The 21,485-nt window shown below is 37.1% G+C and overlaps 1 protein-coding gene, 2 non-coding genes and 1 pseudogene across 4 annotated transcripts; 1 reads left to right on the forward strand and 3 right to left on the reverse strand.

Moving 5' to 3' along the window:
* The first annotated feature begins 391 nt into the window (after window positions 1-391).
* On the forward strand, window positions 392-2,193 carry LOC110744253 (pentatricopeptide repeat-containing protein At5g18950-like; annotated as a pseudogene).
* Window positions 2,194-3,399: 1,206 nt separating this feature from the next.
* On the reverse strand, window positions 3,400-3,595 carry LOC148295623 (U2 spliceosomal RNA). Its single transcript, XR_015834902.1, has one exon. It is a non-coding gene; the product is annotated as a U2 spliceosomal RNA (small nuclear RNA).
* A 1,724-nt stretch (window positions 3,596-5,319) lies between these two features.
* Window positions 5,320-9,775, reverse strand: LOC110744250 (putative alpha,alpha-trehalose-phosphate synthase [UDP-forming] 7). 2 transcript variants are annotated; one of them, XM_088250733.1, is made up of 4 exons: window positions 9,574-9,775; window positions 6,894-8,943; window positions 6,340-6,613; window positions 5,320-5,900 (listed from the first exon to the last, which is right to left on the reverse strand). In XM_088250733.1, the coding sequence occupies exons 2-4, from the start codon at window positions 8,870-8,872 to the stop codon at window positions 5,589-5,591; spliced, it is 2,565 nt and encodes an 854-aa protein (XP_088106859.1). In that variant the 5' UTR covers window positions 8,873-8,943; window positions 9,574-9,775; the 3' UTR covers window positions 5,320-5,588. The 2 variants fall into 2 exon arrangements, with proteins under 2 accessions (XP_088106859.1, XP_088106860.1); XM_088250734.1 differs by lacking the exon at window positions 9,574-9,775 and adding an exon at window positions 9,471-9,570.
* Window positions 9,776-12,713: 2,938 nt separating this feature from the next.
* Window positions 12,714-12,865, reverse strand: LOC148295624 (U4 spliceosomal RNA). The gene has a single exon (XR_015834954.1). It is a non-coding gene; the product is annotated as a U4 spliceosomal RNA (small nuclear RNA).
* Window positions 12,866-21,485: the final 8,620 nt, after the last annotated feature.

The following is a 21,485-nucleotide window of genomic DNA, read 5'->3' on the forward strand; positions in this document are numbered from 1 at the left end:
GATGGTATGGTCTGTCTTTGATATGCAATGTTGCAGGTTTGTTGAGTTAATATTAACTATGCTTATAGGGATTAAAGGGTTTTTAATTCTTTTTTAACCAATTTAAGTTGAATAGATGGTAAGCCGAATGCAGTTTATTCCTGATGCGGTTATCAACCTGGAATCCACTCCACTCCCCTCTCACCAGCCATTGTCAAACGCTTTCGTGCTCTCTCTAAATTCTTTAGCTGTCGTCGTTGGTTTCTAAACTTTCCACGATATTCGTTTATTAATCAAGTTGGTAAGCCTAATGGATGTTTCTTTGGTCAGATCTGTATAGTTTTCTTCTTTTCCTTGGGCACATAAGGCAGCTATGTATATTTGAATACCTCTGAAAAAAAAATGATACCATACAACAGAAACCAAAGAATGTGACTTTACTGAAGTTGCCCAACTCATTTGTGAGATCATTTGAACAAAACCCATGGGAGCAGACTCTGCCCTCTGAGTACCCTTCTTCAATTTCTCTGATCCCCAGTTTGTCACCGAGCTTCTGAAGCTCTAAAAGAATGTGTTTTTATCGCTGGGATGTTTCTTCTGGTTGAGCTCTCATAATGGGTTTTCACCGGACCCCATTTCGTGTAAAACACTTGTCAGTGCCTTCATGGAGACTAAGGTCTGCAATCCTGCAAAATCTTTTCTTGAACATACCAGTTTTAGCCCAGAGCTTGCCTCATTAGAAAGTTATATTCGGTGTCTTTGTGAGGGTATGCGATTGATGTGTTTTATAGGTTGAAAGAGGCTGGAGTGTGCCCGGCTATAATGACTTGGAAGGTGGCTTTGTTGGGTTGCCTTAAGGTTGGGAGGACTGATTATTTGGAAATTGTATCAAGAAATGATAGAATGTGGTGTTGTAGCTGATGTTGAGTTGAGACTCTTGGGTATCTCATTCAAGCTTTTTGTGCTGATAACAGGGTTTTGGAAGGTTACGAACTTCTTCGACAGGCTTTGATAGATGGATTGGTCCCTGAAAATGCTGCATTCAATAAATTGATTTCTGCGTTTTGTAAAGAGAAGCAGTATACTAGAGTATCCAAACTCCTCCACACCCTGATTGCAAAGAACCGTGTCCCAGATAATTATATGTGTCATGAGGTATAATCAATTGGCTGTATAAGAAAGGAAAGGGGTTCGAGGGTTTACGGGTTTTTAATGATCTTAAGGATAGAGGTTGTACAATGAGTTGGATTGGGGAAGCTACGAAGCTGTGGTTTGAGATGATTGAGAAGGGATATCATCCAAATGAGTATACATACAATACATAAAGGTCATAAAGAAACCAGTCAGTTACAACGCAAGGATGACTGACAGGGCTGTGTTTACATGGAAGAACCGACGTGGCATATAAATTGGTCCAAGAAATGCACCAGAACGGTTTTGTTTGTGATTTGATAACATACAACACTGTAATCCGAAGTTTCTGTAAGGAGGGCAAGATATTTGAAAGTACGAACTTATTCGGAGAGCTTAAAGACTTGAATGAAAGTTATGAATACCCTAACTCTAAGTAAGATATCACAAATTGGTTCTTTAGCTGTCATTGTTGGTTTCTAAACTTTCTATGATCTTCATTTATTAATCAAGGTGATATGCCTAATAGTTGTTTCTTTGTTCAGATCTGTATAGTTTTCTTCTATTCGTTGAGCACATAAATCAGCTACGTATATTTGAATACCTAAGCAAATGGGTATGGAAATATGCTTTAGCTCTATTCTGCTCCCGTATTTTCAGTTTCAATATGTACTTCTTATTGGCTTCTGTCTAAGTTATTTTTTGGTTACTTTTCTCTGGATGTTAAAGTAGAATATTCTTTGTTCAGACTATTTTGCTTTCTACATATCTCTGATGAAATATGTTGAAATTTGGGTGTTGTGGATAGATGGATGACCATGCTACCTTCAACTCCCTAAGAATGTACTATTACTAACATTGTGAATTTGTGACTTATCTGAACTCGACTGGAGGATGAGTTGAGGAAGAAGATGAAGGGTGAATGCTATTGTTCGTTATGTTTCTGCTTCTTTAATGGATCCATACCAGACATCGCAGATGCAACTTTGTGCCACTAACTGGATGTCCTTAAGGCTTTTAGATAGCTTGCCTTGCAGCCTTAGTTATTTATTTGCTTTTGAATCATTTATGTTGTTGGCCAGGAAAACAGACATGTGCTTTTCTTCTTTTCTTAAGAGCATCCACAGTGGGGGGTGTATATGGGGGTGTATGTTAAATATACACCCCGAGTCACCGGAATCGTCTCCAATGGTGAGATGTAAATGGATGTAAGTATACATCACCACCATGGGGATGTAAAATAAAATGTATATTTACATCCATTTTTACATCCCTTGCAGGCGGGACCCATCCGAAAAAAGAGAAGAAAAATGAAGAAAAGTCAACATAAAAGGCTGGGACTCACGGCTACACCCCCGAATTTACAAAACCCCCCCCCCCCCCCAAACTGTGGATGCTCTAACAGTTGTGAGTTTTAATTTTCTGTTTGTCATGTGATATATAGAGGAAGCAGTTGGAAAAGTATAGTTTCACGAATCAATGAAGCTTATTGCTGTTCTCTCTTGCAAAGGATGAGAGAGAATATATATAGTATCAGTTGAACTAAACTAGGAAAAATATTGTGAACTCTTTTAAAGTTGGTTATAGTTTTTAATGTAAATGGGTCACAAAGTAATGTAATCAGTTGACAAATGTTTCCATAATGTAGGCCGGTTAGGATGAATTGAGACGGTGTTTTGTAAATACGTCATTATCTTTAATATGTTAAATACTTTATTGTCCAATGAAGTTCTGACCATAGTTGCACTTAAATTCGCATCCCCCTTCTGCTTGCAATATCGAATCCTCTTGAACGCAATTCAAGTCCTCTTTCTGCTTAGAGGTGCAATGTCGAATCCTCTTGAAAGCAATGCAAGTCGCTTTTCTACGTAAAACATATAATGTTGTGTGGTAACCATAGAAACTTTCTCCTTGCCAGACTGACCATCAACCTCTTGTTCTTCTTCCTTCTTCTCCAACTCGTTTCCTCCTCCAGACCCATCGCTCTCCATCAAGAACAGATGGTCCCTTTCATGCTCTTCGTTCTCCCTTGGAGAACTTGGCCTTCTAATTTCTTAGGCAGTGTAGCGAAAATGCTAGAATGAGGAGGTTGAGTGAGGAGGTGAAATCTCACCAACAACAAAAAACAAAGCACATGGGAGGGGTGCATTGGGGGATCCACACCCCTTTTGATGGTGAGATGGGCCTCCTCAAATAAACTCCTCAAATAGCATCCTCATTATAGAAGCTCCCGGCAGTGTAGCACACAAATTTGAGTGTAAAAATAATAAAAAGTTGGAACTAGATTTGATAGGGTGCGCCAGGCCCAAGCAATAGTGCAACACTTGGGCGACGCTCGAGAGCCCCAATAGCAAGCTACTGTAGTGGGCCCTCCCCTTAAAGAAATTAATTTAATATCGTGTGAGTCATTGACTCACGTATCAGATATTAAACTGATAAGAACAGATACTACACTTGATCTTAGCCAAAAGGCCGAGAAAGGTATGCTTTTTCTCTTGCTTGGTTTCCCGTTTTATACACCACTTCCCCAACGCACTTCTCCTCTGCAGCCGATGTGGGATATGAAACCTTTATTTATTTATTTTATTTTATTTTAATATTACTTTTGAAATTATATATTATATACTTTGTGGGGTTGAGAAAAACCAATTGAAGGAAGAGGAAGGCAATAATCTTGACGAGCAAGAAGTAAAGGGGAATTTTTTTTTTTTTTTTTTCATTTCAGTTATTATGTGGACCAAGCTTGAGTTGAATTTAGAAGGTTGATGAGCCTGCCCAGCAATTGGAATTTGACTGCAATCTGAAAATACACTTTGCGCAACAACAAGGTGTTGTTCTAAACATGGCAGCTATAGCTCATGAAATTCTTCTTGAAAAAATAACTAGAACCTCTGATCAAACCATTAGCTAAGGCCAAAAGATCGAACCCTCAAACTTTTAACCAAATTAAGTAGACGTTTTGATAGTAGGTTCTGGTGGATTTTGATGATTGTTTTTATTTGCATATCATCCACCGTCTTATACCTGTGCTGGCCTCTTGAGGATTTGTAGTTGTGATGTTTTTGTCCCACATTGGAAAAATTGATGTTTTGCATAAGAGTTTAAAAGATATAACTTTTTTGCCTATGGTCAACTAATTGTGGCTTCCTTCAATTCTATCGTGGTATCAGAGTCATGTTATTTGCATGTTGCCACCACTTATGTGTTGCTCATATTGATAACCTGGCTCTGATACCATAACAGAATTCTGTTACCAATAATAGAATTAGAGGATCAAAATTTTTTGAATTTGTTGTTTTTATTTATACTTATGTGTTGCTCATATTGATAACCTGGCTCTGATACCATAACAGAATTCTGTTACCAATAATAGAATTAGAGGATCAAAATTTTTTGAATTTGTTGTTTTTATTTATATATTTGTTCGTAACTTTTAATTCTCTGGAATATATAAATGGTTTAATCTATCTATATATATAAAGCAAAAGGCAGAGAATGGTGAAACATTCAAAATACCAAAAAATGCCCTTGGTTAATGCAAACATTAAGAATTGAAATTATTAATTAAATGAGGATAATATGGTAAATTCACACTTTTTCATATTAAAAAATTTAAAATTAAAACAAAAATTAGATAATGGATCCTATTTTTATGAAACACAACTACCCATTATCTTTTTTAATTCTAAAATAAATTTAAAATTTTCTAAAAAAAGCCTCTCGCAGGCGCTGAAGCGCGTGCGGAGAGGCTAGTTCTAGAGAAACAGACTTATGTTCTCTCAAAAAAGTTTATTTGCTACTTTATTCTATTGTTTGAGAACAGGGATATTATTTGTTTGCTTTTTCTTTTTTTTTTTGGTCGAAGGATATTATTTGTTTACGGAGTTGTTGTGACCATACTTATATTTACTAAAACGTTTTAGTTTAGAATAACTAATTTTGGTCTGTTTGTTGTGTTATACCCTCCAAATCTAAGTCATTTTATGATATAGTTATTAAATTGGGGATGTTATGCTATAGTATAACACTTTCAAAAATTTGATGCATGTCCTAAGTTCCTGACAAGTCTAAGCATACTCTATAGTATAACACTTTCAAAACTCTGAACTTTCCAGTTGCCAGAGTGCACAAATAAAAAAGTAAAAGATTGGATTCTTCTTCAAGATTGCAAAGCTTAATGTGATAGTTTTATGAAGATGATTACCATGATGAGACTCTGAATAGTAGAATCTCCCAAGATTGCTACCTCTTGCTTCCATTTTCATTCCAACTTAATGATCAAACAATCATTTGCTGTTATCCGTCTGCTGAGAAAACTATATACAAACAAACAAGGGGAAGCAATATAGGAAAAACTACCAACTTTATACACTATCCATACCCTAAATATGGTAAAGATGCCTCCTGCCTAATCTGTACTTCTGTCTCAAAAATACTAACTCTGTTATTGAAAAAACAACAAAATTTGACTCAGTTTTTCATGGAGAGCTTTCATATCCTTCTTCAACGGGTGGCAAAGAATCAAAGGCTTCAGGAAGACATTCAAGCATGTTTATCACTTCCGTTGTATCGTCCAAATAATAAGTAGCCTTGCTAGGCTTTTGTCCAACCGTGCAAGCGAAAACTGAAGGATTGGGAGAGAGAATACTTCTCAGCATAGCATTATCAAATATCTCAAACATGTCCTCATCAGATCTGTCATCACCAATACAGAGCACAAAGTCTGCATGTTTTCCATTCTCAGCCATTGATGAGAAAATCTTCTCTGCTACGTGCCCTTTACTAACTTCCTAGAACCATCAACAAACAAATAGAAGTGAAAAAAAAAAAATCTTTCTCTGGACTCTAGATTGATATAACTGTTCAACTTTATACATGAAATAAAACAAAGTCTACAAAGAAAAATTTATGAGACACACTAATGATGGTCCGTGCCAGCAATGGAAATGACAGCAGGGTAGTAGATCAAAGCAAAGTTTTCTATCAATAATGAGACCCTTATCTGGCAGTTAAAAGTCAGAGTAACAAACAAATACATGTCCTAAATGTATATTTGAATTGAAACAAGAAAAGAAAAACGAGGAAGTAACAAGGACCATATAGGGGGAAAATGTATCGTGTCAAAAAGAACAGAGATATCTCTGAATTACCACAAAAGAAAAGAAAAATGAGGGGAAGCGTAGAAGAAGTTTATTGGAATTGCAGAAGTTGAGATTCATGGATATATACCTGAGGCTTTACTTCTACAATGAACTGACCCCTCTTGACAGCAACAGGTTCATTTGCTAAGACACTCTCTAGATGGTCTAACATCTCCTTTGCCTGGGAGGACCCAAAACCTGGGTCTGCATCACGATATTGCCAAACCAAAGCACTTTCCTTAGTTTCAATAGAAGAACCATCAGTAGACTCAGTATACAATTGCATCACTGGTTCAACAATTTTCATCCAGCCAAACTCAAAACCCTGACGACAGATTTCCCACTCCTGATTTTGCGACCATCTGAGAAGTTTCATAAATTGGTGTTAAAATTTCGTGAAAGTAAAAGTTCTTTTTTAAGCACTCTCCTAGCACAACTTATTCAACACTTCTTGAAAATAAATTAAGATCAATAAACTGCAAACAATAAGTTTACTATAGCTCCCACATCTTTTCTTTCATATTTTCCCATCCTTGGCAAAAGCACAAGCTATGCTATCAAGAAAATTGTACCATAAATTCTGACATTTGAAATACAAGTGAGCTGAGAGAGAGAGAGAGAGAGAGAGAGAGAGAAGCACACCTCAAGAAGTACCCATGTTCTGCTGCAATTCCAAGCCTCTGACAGGGAGAAAACCACTTGCTTAAGCTCTCCCTCCCTCTTCCAGTGACAATGAAAACTGTATTTTTTGGGTCCATACAAAGTGTGTTCATAATTGAGATTACCTTCTGACTAGGGTACTTGTCAATTGAGTTCTGGGGCATTACAGTACCATCGTAGTCCAACAGAATGGCCCTAGTTTGTGCCCTCCTATAAGCCGATACAATAGCATCAAGTGACAGCTTTCTGAAATTAGGATCAAGGGCCACAACTCTGAATCCGAAGCCAAAACCAATTCCCCAGCATCTTCTCTTAAAATGGTCTGCACAAGCTCTCTGCATGTCTTGCAAGAAACTGCGGGACCAATAAGAAACATCATGTGTACTTACATACCGATAATGCTTCTCGTGTCTTAATTCTTTCTCTGAATCAAGCATTGAAATGGCGACATTCATTGCCTCCCCAGTTGTTTCAACATTCCATGGGTTGATACGGATTGCCCCACTAAGTGATGGAGAACATCCAATAAATTCTGACACCACTAACATGCTCTTCTTTGGGCCATCGAAATTTAGACAAGATTTAGAACCAGTTATTCCCTGTCTACAGACAACATATTCATACGGAGTAAGGTTCATCCCATCTCTAACAGCTGTCACAACAACACACTCAGCAATGTTGTAATAGCAAATCCTCTCGTTAATGGAAACTGCCCTGTCAATAAGGATTATTGGCTCGTAGCCTGGTCTCCCAAATTGTTCATTGATCCTCCGGCAGCTTTCTTGTATTTCTGCAAGTATTTCCTCTAAATCTATCCCCTTACCTCTAGCAGGGTTTAGAATCTGGACCAGCACAGCCTTTCCCTGCCACCTGGGATGCTGCTTCAGCATTTGTTCCATTGCTAGAAGTTTCAAATTAATACCTTTAAAAATGTCAGTATCATCTACACCAAGCAACATTGTTTTCCCTTGAAATTTTTGTTTAAGCTCCCTCATTTTACTCTCCTCATCCGCCCCTTTCATCACCGACTCTATCCAACCCATATGAACCCCAACTGGCATAATCTTGATCCTAATGGTCCTTCCATAAAATTCCAATCCTAAGTAACCTCTCTTTGACTGATATGCCAAGCCCAACATCCGACTGCAACAAGTGAGGAAATGACGAGCATAGTCAAAGGTATGGAATCCAATAATATCGGAGTTGAGTAAAGCCTTAAGTATTTCTTCTCTTACAGGAAGAGTTCTATAGATCTCAGATGAGGGAAATGGGCTGTGAAGGAAAAATCCCATCCTAATCCGATTAAAACGCCTCCTTAAAAAGGTTGGCAGCACCATCAAATGGTAATCATGAATCCAGACATAATCTTCATCCGGGTTTATAAGCTCAACTACCTTTTGAAAAAACAACTTATTAGCTGAAATATAAGCTTCCCACAAAGATCGATCAAATCGGCCTCCTTGATCAGCTGAAAATGGCAACATGTAATGAAACAGTGGCCACAAATGCCTCTTGCAGAAACCGTCATAGAATTTTGACAGAATATCAGGAGGTAGAAAAGTAGGAACACATCTAAATTTATCCAATAAGACCTGGGACACATCATCCTGCTCTCTAGGATCAACAGAGACCTTCAATGACCCTACATAAAGAACCTCCATGTCTTCTGGTAGCCCATCCTTAAGGTGCAATAGCAAAGCATCCTCATTCCAACTGAAACTCCAACCTTTATTATCCTCTCTCCTCTTTGCTTTCACAGGAAGTTGGTTTGCTACAATAATCATCCGATCTGAAGCAATTGATGATGGCTGATCAGATGACACACTACGTGCTTGATCATCATCAAGATCTGACAAATTGCCCGGAGCTGTATTCACCCTCGGAAACCGTCTCCTTTTCCCCTCCATTATAGGGAAGTTCCCTGATGCCAAATCTAAAAGATTTACGTATGACTTCGACATTATTTCACAACCTTTATAAATGGATAATCTCACAAGACTCTTTTCCACTCAAAATAGCAAAATCACACAATCTGCATATAGCCCATCAATTTCACATCAGTAACAAAAAAAACAACAATCCTAATCCACTCCTACATATTATAAATAACACACAGAAAAACGAAAGGTAAAACGTTCCATAAAAAACATAATATAAAAACAAGAATCAGCCAGAGCCATACATGGTTCAATGCAGTGAAATCAAACACAGAACTAAAGAAACCGAAAGAACAAAGATTCTCATTCTGAAAACAACAGAAACTACTGACATATCCAACACATATTCTAATCTTACAGATGCAAAAAGCCCAAGATTCTTTTTCCCTCTAAGTGGGTTAACTTATACCACAGAATGTTGTCAAGAACCCAGCTTTTCCACAAAATGTAACAGAGCAACCAAAAACAGGTACACTTAGATACCACATTCAGATCTGCGGCAACCAGAGCCACATTGTACAAAATTCTCATGAACACAAAAAACAGAGCACACCCCCAAAATAAAAACCAAAATGGTATCTATTGACACTCAACCATGAAAAATATGAAATATAAACCATACCCAGATACTGCAAGGGTACAAAAACAATAACCCAATTCTTCAAAAACCCTAATCTTGAGAAATGATAAAGAGATCATGATTATAGAAGAAGATTGAAACTGACCTGTGTGTTAAAAAGCAATAAGAAATGACGCTTTATTTTGGTGCAGTTTGATGTTGGAAGCCAAACTCACAAGTTTTCTCTAGGGTTTCAATGCATTTACATATATCATTGTTTGACATCTACAATTTTCTTTCCCAAATTGAATTGGGCAAATTAGGGCTATCATTATTCACGGAATGGTGTGTTAGGGATTAATTAGGCAAAAACTTAATGAAAAAATTAACTTGCCTTTCATGTAAACGTGGAACAAATCCAAGGGAAATTATAAGGACACCCGGCAGCCCACGCCAAGAGCCAATGAGAGTGGAGACTAGCACGTGAAAGCGTTGAACTGAGCCAATAAAACACGACGCCAGTGATGGTATGGTGTGCTCTGCTGGTGAGTTTATCAGCGCTTTATAACAAATTGGATAAGGTCAGCCAGCTGGCCTCACGCGGCGACTAGACACACGTTCAACACGTGAGCTGTGAGAACTGGACAAGTAAGACGAAGAGAGTAGGAGAGTCTAAGCGCGTGAAAACGCCTCGGGCTTTGGTGCGTACGGACTGACCAATCAGGGGCGCAATTTAGGTGCTGACTTGGATTGACAGATCGGACGCTTGGCACTTGGATGCGACACGTGGCAAGTGGAAGACAGGTTTGCGTAGATGGCGCTGCTTTAAGTGGCGACTTTTGGCAGGGACAGCTTGACGTCATTGGAAATGAGCTGTGAAAACTAAAAATGATTGTTGTAAACCGAAAAATTAAAAAAAGAAAAAAAGAAATTATTGAAATGATTGTGTTCTTTATTTTTAAAGTTCAAATTTATTGCAAATGACCCACTAGTGTAGTGGTTTAGAGTATTTACTCTCTCAGGCAAGGTTCTGAGTTCGAATCCTAGCATCAGTGTAGTGTGTGTGAGTTTAGTATGCTATCGCCCCACTCAATAGAAAAGGTTGTAAAAAAAAAAAAAGTTCAAATTTATCAATGAACACATAAAAGCTATTTTAAGATCTCTCTATAAATTTTTTAATCTAATCATACCTTTTTTTTTGTCACAATCCAATCATACTCTCTAGATTAGCGAGTACTAAAAGCTATAACTTTTTTAATTAGTCCACTTCTATTAATATATATATATATATATATATATATATATATATATATATATAGAAATAGTTAGTGTTAATTAAAGGTTTAAAATACTCATAAAATAAAGCCGCATTAAATTATGAGCAACTAGGATTTTTTTCTATTTCCTCAAATTTAGAAGCTCCTGGAGTTGTATTTTTTCAAATCCACCCTAAAATTTGTCTAAAAATCTAATTTAGAGAGCTCATTATAGGTGCTCTAATAGTGAAATTGTTTTTTTTGGTTCAACAAAACCCTTTGATGTAGAAAGAGTAACTTAGACTTCACCGATGTGGGACAGCAGTGAATTTTTTATTTTTGGGAAAAAGGCCAAAGGGACAGCAGGTGAATACTTACTTTAGTGAAAACACTAGTGCAAAATATGGTTCATTTTAAGTACTTGGAATTTTCAAGGTGAAAGTTTGACAAATTTTTGTTTCTGGAGAATGTAATTTTAACTAGGTTCCTTTCAGAACTAGTAATGGTTAGTGGCACGTGTAATATTAACTAGGATATTCATAAAATATAAAAAAATAAATATTGATTTGGATACTTTAACAACCATTTGTATAACTTAGAACCTTGCTACATGGTCCCCCTTAATGCTAAATTTGTAGGCCTTTCGGCTTTAAATATGGCTAAAATTGATCCAGTGTAGTTGTCGAAACGCGATAGAGTAACCAATTAGGTCTTAATTTATTGATATTTTTCTTCTTATTACTGACAAAGTTCGAAGTTCAAAATTCCTCCTACTGTATTGATAAAAAGAAAATGTGACAAGGTATATTTGGATGATAGGCTTTTTATCACAAAACGTTCCTGATGTTTGCGAAACTATCATATTGCATCCTTAAAGTTTTTTTTATCACTCGTGGTCCTTAACGTTAATTTGGGTGTTCTCAAATAGTCCCTCCATAAAAAAAAATCGTTAAATCCCCAATTTTATGAGGGATATAATCGTCAGATCAACTCCCTTTTACCTTCTCACCTTCTCTAGCAGTTGTCAGGTTTTCACAACCCTCTCCAGCACCTCAAGTGGGATCACAACCTCCTACTGCACACAATTCTTCATCCCAGCAAGCCTCAACATCACAAACTGTCCAAAGAAGGAAATTAAAGTCTCTAGCAAAGAAAGGAAGGCCGTGGAGAGTTTGAGATGATGTTTTATGGAACTGTAATTGGAAAGTGGTCTAAGGTTTTTGATGTATGATATTGTTTTTTTATGGAAGCTTTCTAGGCTTTAAAGTGATGAAACTGAAAGTGGTTTTTGATGGAAGTGGTCTAGGATTTTTGTATGCATGGAAGTGATTTTTTATGGAAGTCTTGTAGGGGTTAATGTGATGGAACTGAATGTGGTTGATGATGTAATTGAAAGTGATTTTTTATGTATGGAAGTGGTTTTTGATGTATGTAGTGGTTCAATTTGTTCACAGTGGTTCGTAGTTTAGTTTATTCAATTTGTTCAACGTGTGTTGTTTATAGTGCAATTTGGTCATGTTCTTCCCTTCCATTTTCATCGCTTGTTCTTCGTCCAAAGTAAGACATTCTTTTAGCATGTGAAAATGGAACTGCAGCTTTAGTCGCCCTCCAATTCCAATAAGAAATGGAGGGAAATGGTTCCAAAGTGGTGGCAAATGGGTCTAGGTGTTGAAGAGGTCAAAAGGGATTGATTTTGATGATTATATCCCTCATAAAATGGGGATTTAACGATTTTTTTCTTACGGATGGACTATTTAAGAGCACCCATATTAACGTTAGGGACCACAAGTAATAGAAAAAAACTTTAAGGATGCAATCTGATAGTTTCGCAAACGTCAGGGACATTTTGTGATAAAAAGCCTTTTGGATGATAATATACAATTACCATATTGCATTTGATTTCTAGGTTTAATATCCCAAGGCACACAAGAATTATCTTCCAGGAAATTTTGATCATCCATAAAGAAATTGAACCCAATTAAATTAAACATCAACAATTGGAATTAGAGGGTAAATTAGGGCTATAAAAACTTCAAACTAGAATTTGTAGGGCTTTACCCCGAAGGGAGCCCTTGCAGAAATTCTCGAAGGCACAAGGCTGAGCCAAGGCCTAAGAGGGGGTTTGGAAATAGTTTTCAACCAGCAATAGACGCGCCTCGGTTAGAACCTCATTAGCTGCGTCATTGCCCCAAGCGCAAAGATAGGTTACCCATTGTGTTTTGGCTGCATTTTATACACACATGTGAGCTTTTATTTCTGCACTCTTTCGATGTGGGAGAATAAGTTATGATGGAAATTTGCTTTCAGAAGCAACCAAACACTAATAATTGATCTAGTCATGTTGGAATAGAAACTAACTATCTCTTTATCTAATGGTACTTCCCTTTTTAATGTTAGAAGACGTCCTTAAATTCGAATCCCCAACCCCATTGATTAAAAAAAGAAAAAAAACTATACTTATTCTGCTCCAAAAGCATGAGCATCTTTCCCTTAAAACAGTCCAAGTGGCGGATGTGAGGGCATATAGACCATGGCAATCACCAATCTGCCCCCAAGGTAGTGAAATTGCTATAAGCAATGAAATTAAACTATTTGGAATAAACAAAAAAAATTTGTCTTTGCTTATGTGGTCAATCTGTAAGCATTGAATTATTTGGACGATCAAGATGTTGTGAAATGCCAAAAAGAATATAAATGTAGATACTGACATCTACATATACATATAAGTAAGTGAAACAAAATTGATAAACTTTTACTTGGGGCCATGACAAAAACACAATCATGTAGCATTATGTAATATAAACATGATAAAAATCAAGCACAGTTTAACAAAGGGTAACTAAGAAAACAAGAAATTCATGCAAATAAAATAAGAACAATGAATTCTAAGGCAGTAAAGTTTGAATTGATTGTTCATTATGGGTCCATCCAATTAAACTTTACAAAGTAAGTCAACAAACGAGATCAATTAAATCCATAAATCCCATAGTTATCACTTACAAACTTAAACCAAGGCCAAGTTGATGGAATGTAAACGAAAACAAGGCACAAAGAGACCAGTTAAACTTATAGAAAATAGGGAATTTTAGTTTTAAAACACAATATAGTTTACTAATTTGGAAGATAGAAATACAATTTCATCTAATTAGCATAAGGCCAAAGACTAAAAAGTAGTACCTAATTTTACAATAATATAATATAAAAAATTCAAAATTACACACAATGCCACTCCTTCTAAGGCAAGTACACTATGCCACAGGTCCACCTCTGGCAATCTCCTTCCGGCCAACTGTCACCGCCGGCCAGCCATCCACCACCGCCGACCAGTTGCCACCCGCCACCCACCACTCGTTGCCCATCGTCGGCTAGCCATCACTTGCTAACTTTGTTGCCCTTTATTCACCTTAAAAAAATAGAAGATTTTGTGTCATTGAAGGGACTTGAACCTTAACTCTCAAAGGAGGAGGGCCCATTCACAAACCACTACACCAAACTTGTTATCATTTTACGCAAACTTTAAGTTATTGAATCGGAGCATCCGAGACTCCGATTCACGATCCGCGAATTCCTACAGGATCCTGAGGATGTCTAGATCAACATATATTAAAATGAAGTCGATCCAACGGTCCAAACATATCGAACCCGGATAACGCCTAATATGCAATATTCGATCGACTATCAAACGATAACCAAATTCAAATCTGAGTATACCGTCATGCTCGGTACGACATGGGGATCATTTAAGGACCAAGAGGGACACCCAAACAATGCACACGCACCGCCACACACGCCAGTAGCACGTGCGTGTCCAAAGTCATTTTGGCGATATGAAAATCTCCAAATTGCCGCTCAAGACTTATACCTACATGATCAGGACATTGAGTGAAGCAACTTTTGTTCTTGGACCAACCCCAAAAAGTGGTCAGAGGTGGCTGGAATCAAGGGCCAAAATTGGCCAAAACTTCTATCGCTTAAATTCATTCCAAAACGCAGAAATTAATCCTAAATAACCCAACCAGCAGTTAGAGCACATCGAGAGGATAAAAAGCATATTTAGATCGCAAGATTTGGTAGCCGAAAACGTCCGAACCAGCGAAAAGAAATACGGGTAGAAAATCAGCCGGATTTCTGCAAATTCCGGCTAGAACCGGCGGCGGTAGTGGTTGGGATCGAGTGGGGTAGGACAGGGGAAACTGGCCGGTCGTTTTGGGACCGGTCCCAGCTCCGATGGAGGGCCGTGGCGGTGGCGATAGTGAAACCGTCGCTGCTGTACAACACCAAGGGGGGTCGCACGAGAGAGAGAGAGAGAGAGAGAGAGAGAGAGAGAGAGAGAAGGAAATCTGAGTTAAAATTTGGACTTCGAAATATTTACGGTTGTGCCACTGCACTTCCGTAGATCGTAACTTCTTCATTACAACTCCGATTCCAGCCCACTACGTGCTTACAGACTCATCTCGGTACGATCTACGCAATAGTACCATTCATTTCCCCCAAATCCTTCCAGATTTAAAAAATGACCAAATTACCCTACCTCAGGGGCAAAATTGTAATTTCATAATTTATTAAATTAATCAAAGTATAGAATTCTTTATATTTGGGTCTAGATGTTACAATGTTAATCTTCCTAGGCATGAACGAGGACAGTAAGGAGATCATCATCTGATTATGTATTGAACCTGTCATCATCAATATGGTGTTTGTGCTAATGGTTTTTCTTTTCCTTCTCTTGTTCGATGCTTATTGTTCTTGGTTTCTTTCTTTACTATTATAAAGTCTGCATAATCAAGAGGTAAGAAGCTAGCACTAAGTACGTAAATATATATATATATGGATCAGGGAACACACAAAAAACCACATATTTTAACACATCTCTTCAACCATTATTATATCATATAATGTGATGTTCTCATTTTGATCAGACAATTGCAGAGTTAAAATTGTCAGCAGTACTTATCTTCAGATATGTAGAAAACAATTGCAAATATGTAGGGGTATTTTGGGAATCAGCACAATAAATCAAATCTTGAGCTTGATAAGGTAATTTGATGAGGTGGATCCTAGTCATGAGTTTTTACTTGTAAAAAATGGGTTTTATTAATAGGAATAAAAAGTGATGAATTGCAGTTAAGAAAAATTCAATTTAGAGAGGGTAAGCTAAATTTACCATAAAATTTTCCCTGATTGAGCTGACTCCAAGTACATGCTTGACCTTTTGCATGAACTTTTTGGGCTAGTGTTTGTAAAACTCATTTTTTTAGCCTCATTTTCCCATCTTGTCAGTGAAGAAAAAATATCCTGCTTATTTTAAAAGCAATGGTCTTTTGACAGTTGCTTTTTAAAGCTGCTTTCAGTTGAAGCAGCACGCTCCATTTAATGAAATTTTCACAATTCCACAAATACCCTTATTATGTTAGAAAGTTTTTTGGCCTTTTTTTTTTAAATATTCATTTTTCTCTTTATGGATAATAAAATATTTATAATAATATAATATATATAAAAAAAACTATATCCTCAATCAGATACGTGATAAACATAAAACTCTGGTCCATGACAGTAACAAAACTCTAACACTTGATAGTGACAAAAACTCAAGTTGGATGACCTCTATTTTTTTCAATTCCATGGTGGCTTTTAGAACATTCTTTCAGGGATATCTTCTATATTCTTCTACATTTCTTCTTCCTCTTAATTTCTTCTTCAGATTCTTTATAACTGCTTTGTGTGCTATATGTATTAGATAGAGAAAGGTCGGTACTAGGAAGTTTCAAGTAGTGATGGAGGAGCAAGGCTGGCTTTACTGGAAGGACCAACTACAAAACTCAATTAAGCCCATCGGATTAGTTGATGATAATATCATCAAGAACCTCTGTGCCATGAGATTCTCAACCAATCTCCAGCCTTCACAGCCTCTCGATCTAACAAAAGGCAATATTTGACACTTTGGTTGACATGACAGGTGCTTAATTATCTCAAACACCCCCACATGCATATCATCGTCATCATCTCCAACAGATGTTCAAGCTCATCTCCTTACCTGCAACAAGTAACACAGGATTAAATAGCAAAATAGAAAAGGAAAGCTGCAAGAGTTAAAAGGAATTGTGAAAGCTAGTTTAGGAATAAATTAAATGAATGGGAAGAGTGAAAATTCAGATCAAGAGGATTGAGAATACGACCAATAGACTAGTCACTTTCTGCAAAAGAAGAAACGGACTTATGAAGAAAGCCTATGAACTCTCTATTCTTTGTGATGTTGATGTAGCTCTTATCATGTTTTCTAATCAACTCTCGAGGTACCTTATGAAATAGTCCATCCAAATTTTTAGTCATACAAAAAGGACAAAAAACGCATGCATGTGTCAATGCTGTATTTTGAGGTTTTGAGTACCGATCATTATACATTTATTTTTATTATTAATTTCCTGGTAATGAATTGTTTCCTCCTTCACATCCGAGAGGAGGAGCACTCCAGGAAATATATATATATATATGTCGTCTCGTGAGTTCAATCCACCAACCATCTTCACACCCAATCATCTGCATGATGATCGACACCAAACATGACATTCTATATGTAAACACTTGATGTCACTTCACTTTTTCCGTCATGCCTTACCTTACCATGTTGAATGTAGACAACAGTGAGTTATGTACCAAGACCAACATTAGAGACAAAGATGGAAGCTAAAAACGAATTCCATTTTAGAAATTCAGAAACCTGATAAAAACCAGCAGCCGCAAGAGAATCAACAGAAGGGAAGGCAGGCATGAAGGAAAACAAAAGCTTCATTGTAATTGATATGGCAACTCTGATCAAAATTCCCACAACCCTTTACAATTCAGAAAGAAAAAATTAACCAAAGTGAAAAGGCCAAGAATTTGCATGATCGTCCAGTGCTTTTTCATTCCCAAGATATAAAAACCCTGATAAATTCTGAAGGTAAGTTCTGAAGCCTGAAAGCTCAACCAGGGACAAGGTCTCTCAGACTCTCACTGGAGTCTCTATGGCCCGTTTGGTGAGCTGGACTGGATTGGTTAGGATTCGACTTTGAGTGTTGGATTGGGCTAGTTTGGATTGGCTTGGACTTTAAGTCCTATCAGTTGTTTGGTACATCAATTTGCTAGACCAGACAGGACTCTTGGATTTCGATTTTTTAATTAAATTTTAGTGTTTATTTCATTATTTGATATCGTAAACAATTACTAAAATAGACACAAAATTAAAATTAAAAAGCATCAAATTAAAGAATCAATTATTTAGATTGGGACTTACATCGAACATTTGATATTATTCATTAACCCAGAACAACTGAGATTAAGGCCTAGTTTGGGATTGCTGTCACTTTTAAAAAAAGTTGCTTCTACTGTGATTTGAAAATAATTAGCTGTAAAGTAAAGCAGCTCCATGTTTGGTAAACAATATTTTTAAAGTGCTGTTAGTACAAAAAGCAGTGTAAAAGCGTTTGGTAAATTTTAATATAAAATTGTTATAACTGTGAATAATGACTAAAATAGACATAATGTTAAAAGTGTTATGTACTAATCATGTGGTGGTAGTTGTAGTGATGGAGTGGAGGTGGTGGTAGTAATGAAGGTGGAGTTGGTGGTTGTGGGGATGGCGGTTGTGGAGGTGGTGGTGGTGGTGGTAGTGGCAGCGTGGTGGTAGTTGTGGTGATGGAGTGGAGGTGGTGGTGGTGATGAAGGTGGAGTTGGTGGTGGTGGTGGCGGAGGATGAGGAGGAAGATGTGGTGGTGGTGATGTTGGTTGTGGAGGTGGTGGTGGATTTGGAGGTTTTGGAGGAGGAGGTGGTGGTGGTGGTGGTGGTGGTGGTGGTGGTGGAGGAGGAGGTGGGGGTGGAGGTGGTGGATGAGGTGGTAGTGGCGGAGGATGAGGAGGAGGATGTGGTGGTGGTGGTGGTGGAGGTGGTGGTGATGTTGGTTGTGGAGGTGGTGGTGGATTTGGAGGTTTTGGAGGAGGTGGTGGTTGTGGTGGTGGTGGTGGTGGTGGTCGTTGTGGAGGTGGAGGTGGAGGTGGAGGTGAAGGAGGAGGTGGTGGTTGTGGTGGTGGTGGTGGAGGATGAGGAGGCAAAGGATGTGGTGGCGGTGGTTGTGGAGGTAGTGAATGTGGTGGTGCAAGTGGTGGAGTTGGATGTGAAAGTGGAGGTGGTGTCATTTTTTTAAAATGAATGATGGTATTTTGGGAATTAAAAAAATTCATTAAATGTTCATCTCTGCTTCTTTTGAAAGCAACCTGCTTTTAAAAGCTGCTGTCAAAAGGTCATTGCTTTTAAAATAATCGGGATATTTTCTTTTTACCAAACACCTTAAACTGCTTAACTTTAAAATGAAGCAGGTTTTTGGCAAAAAAAAGCAACGGGGCCTAAATTAGATCAACTCATCAACAAAATTCACAACAAAAAAAGGGAATTGGATAGATAAATGGAGAAAATAAGGGATTCTTACCAAGAACAAAAACAAACAGAGAGACAGAGACAAAAAAAAAAGAAAAAAAGAATTCGAGTTTAAGGAATAACTAGAAAATGAAAAAAAGAATTATGGTGAAAAGATCCTTTTCTTTTATGATTTATCCTTCTCTTCAAATCCACCAACCTTCTATTCAAAGTACTTTTTCTTTCTTGTTCCTATTTTAGAGAGAGAGAGAGAGAGAGTAAATGATAAGATTGCTTGAAATACGTGGGATAAGTGATAAGATTGTAGCATCAGAGAAGAAAATCTAATAAAGAGAAGACGAGAAGAAGGAGGCGGAGGCGTCGTTGTAAACCCACGTCTTTGCTTGGGTTTCCTAATCCCTCGTCTGCTGGATTTGTAGCCGACGTAAATATTTTCATCCAAACCAGTCCCAGGTGCATTTAAATCCATCAAACAACGGACTAGACCCATGTTGATTTTAATTGGATATATCCAATCCAGTCCAGCCCACCAAACATGCCCTACAATTACTAATTAGTTGGTTGCATTATTGGCCTCGAGGCTCCAACTCGAGATGGGGATGGTCGGGCAGTTAACTCACATGAACATTCAGAGTGAGCATAGAATCAAAGGTTCGGCACAAACAAACATCATGCATTAGCTCACCATCCTTGTTTTCTCTTTAGATTTATCCATACAATTTCTTTTATACGATTTTTTTTTTTGGACATGTTAATCTCTTATTAAACTTTATTATTCAACATTATATCTTGACAATCTTTTAATACAAGCGATAACCTACTTTAATTTAATCTACACTACGAGGAGGGGGGTTCGAACTCGGGTGCAGAGTGGGGAGCATCTGTTTTAACCAACTTGGCTAAGCCCATGTCTGCAACATCTTGACAATCTAATTTTATAAGAGTGGTACACAATGAAAGTTTCAGCCTTTTGATAAACATAAAATCAAATTAATCAATAATGAGAAATTCTCTATACAACAGTTTTTCAAACCATCCACATGTAATAATTTAGACTCACTTCTACATTGGAAAAGACAAGACATTGTATGAAAGTATGATTTATTCCTTTTTGGCTTATGTACCAATGCCCTCTGAAACTACGGTCAAATCTCACATTGCCCTCCCAAACTTAAAGTGGCCCACTTATCCCACTTGATCGTGATTTGGTGACCTATTTTGCCCCGTGCCATTAACTTCGTCCAAAAGTCTGTTAACTTTGATGATGTGGCAGGAGTGTTTTGGTAATTTCGTACATCATCAATTACTGGCCCACCTAAACTCAGACTTATTGTGCCACATCAGCTAATAAAAATAAGGGAGCATATGAAATTAGTATTGAAGTTCCTATAAATTACATCTCTGCCATTGATTAACTTAAAAAAAGCCCAAAACAAAATTCCCAAAAAAACCCAAAACAAGCCCAATGAGCCCATATCAAATTTTTTTGCAAAAACCCAAACTTAAAATATAAAAAAATTAAAAAATAACAAAACCAAGGGTTTGTCCCCACGACCCTTCATTCTCCATCAAACCTCCACAAACCATGTCATAGAAGTGCATTGTTAATACCATGTCATAAATGTACATTGTTAATACCATGTCATAAAAGTGCATTGTTAATACCATGCTATAGAAGTGCATTGTTAATATCATGCTATAGAAGTACATTGTTAATACCATTTCATAGAAAAACATTGTTAGTACCATTTCATTCAAAAAAAAACATTGTTAATACAATTTCATACAAATAAAAACATTGTTAATACCATTTCATACAAAAAACATTGTTAATACCATTTCATACGAAAAACATTGTTAATACCATTTGATACAAAAAACACTGTTAATACTATTTCATACAAAAAACCCAAAAAAACCTAGCAAGACATCCGATATCCTTTGCAGAAACCACCTCCAATTGTCTATAGTTTCACCAGATACAATCGTAAAGGCAAAAGGAAAAACCTCTACAAGAAAAAAAAAGTACACTGTTAATACTATGTCATAGAACTATATTCCTAGTAAAAATCACATTCTACATATCATAAACTTCAAGTGCATAGCTATATATAGAGCAAAATATAGAGCATGCTTTGTTACTGAAAATCTGTTAATACTATCTCATAGAAGTACACTGTTAATACTATGTCATAGAAATCAACTCAGTTGCAGGGTATGAACAGTATCACAACTGTTCATACCACTTACTGGAAGTTAACAACTACATCATTTCATTTGTATAATAGGTACGATAAAAGTTTACAACTCCATACCACTCAAAATCAACTACATCATTTCATTTGCATAATTAATTTATCCTTCATTACTCCACATACCATAAATATTGAATCGGAGTGGCTCCCACACATA

The sequence above is a fragment of the Prunus avium genome, chromosome 3 (genome assembly GCF_965620075.1).
Source record: "Prunus avium chromosome 3, drPruAviu1.hap1.1, whole genome shotgun sequence".
NCBI classification, from domain to species: Eukaryota; Viridiplantae; Streptophyta; class Magnoliopsida; order Rosales; family Rosaceae; genus Prunus; species Prunus avium.

Excerpts from the sequence above, each read along its gene's own strand:
- LOC110744250 (XM_088250733.1), bottom strand. The coding sequence starts at position 8,872 with ATGTCGAAGTCATACGTAAATCTTTTAGATTTGGCATCAGGGAACTTC. Across the intron at positions 6,614-6,893 it reads GAACATGGGTACTTCTTGAG|ATGGTCGCAAAATCAGGAGT; the intron begins GTGTGCTTCTCT and ends GAAACTTCTCAG. Across the intron at positions 5,901-6,339 it reads TTGTAGAAGTAAAGCCTCAG|GAAGTTAGTAAAGGGCACGT; the intron begins GTATATATCCAT and ends TGATGGTTCTAG.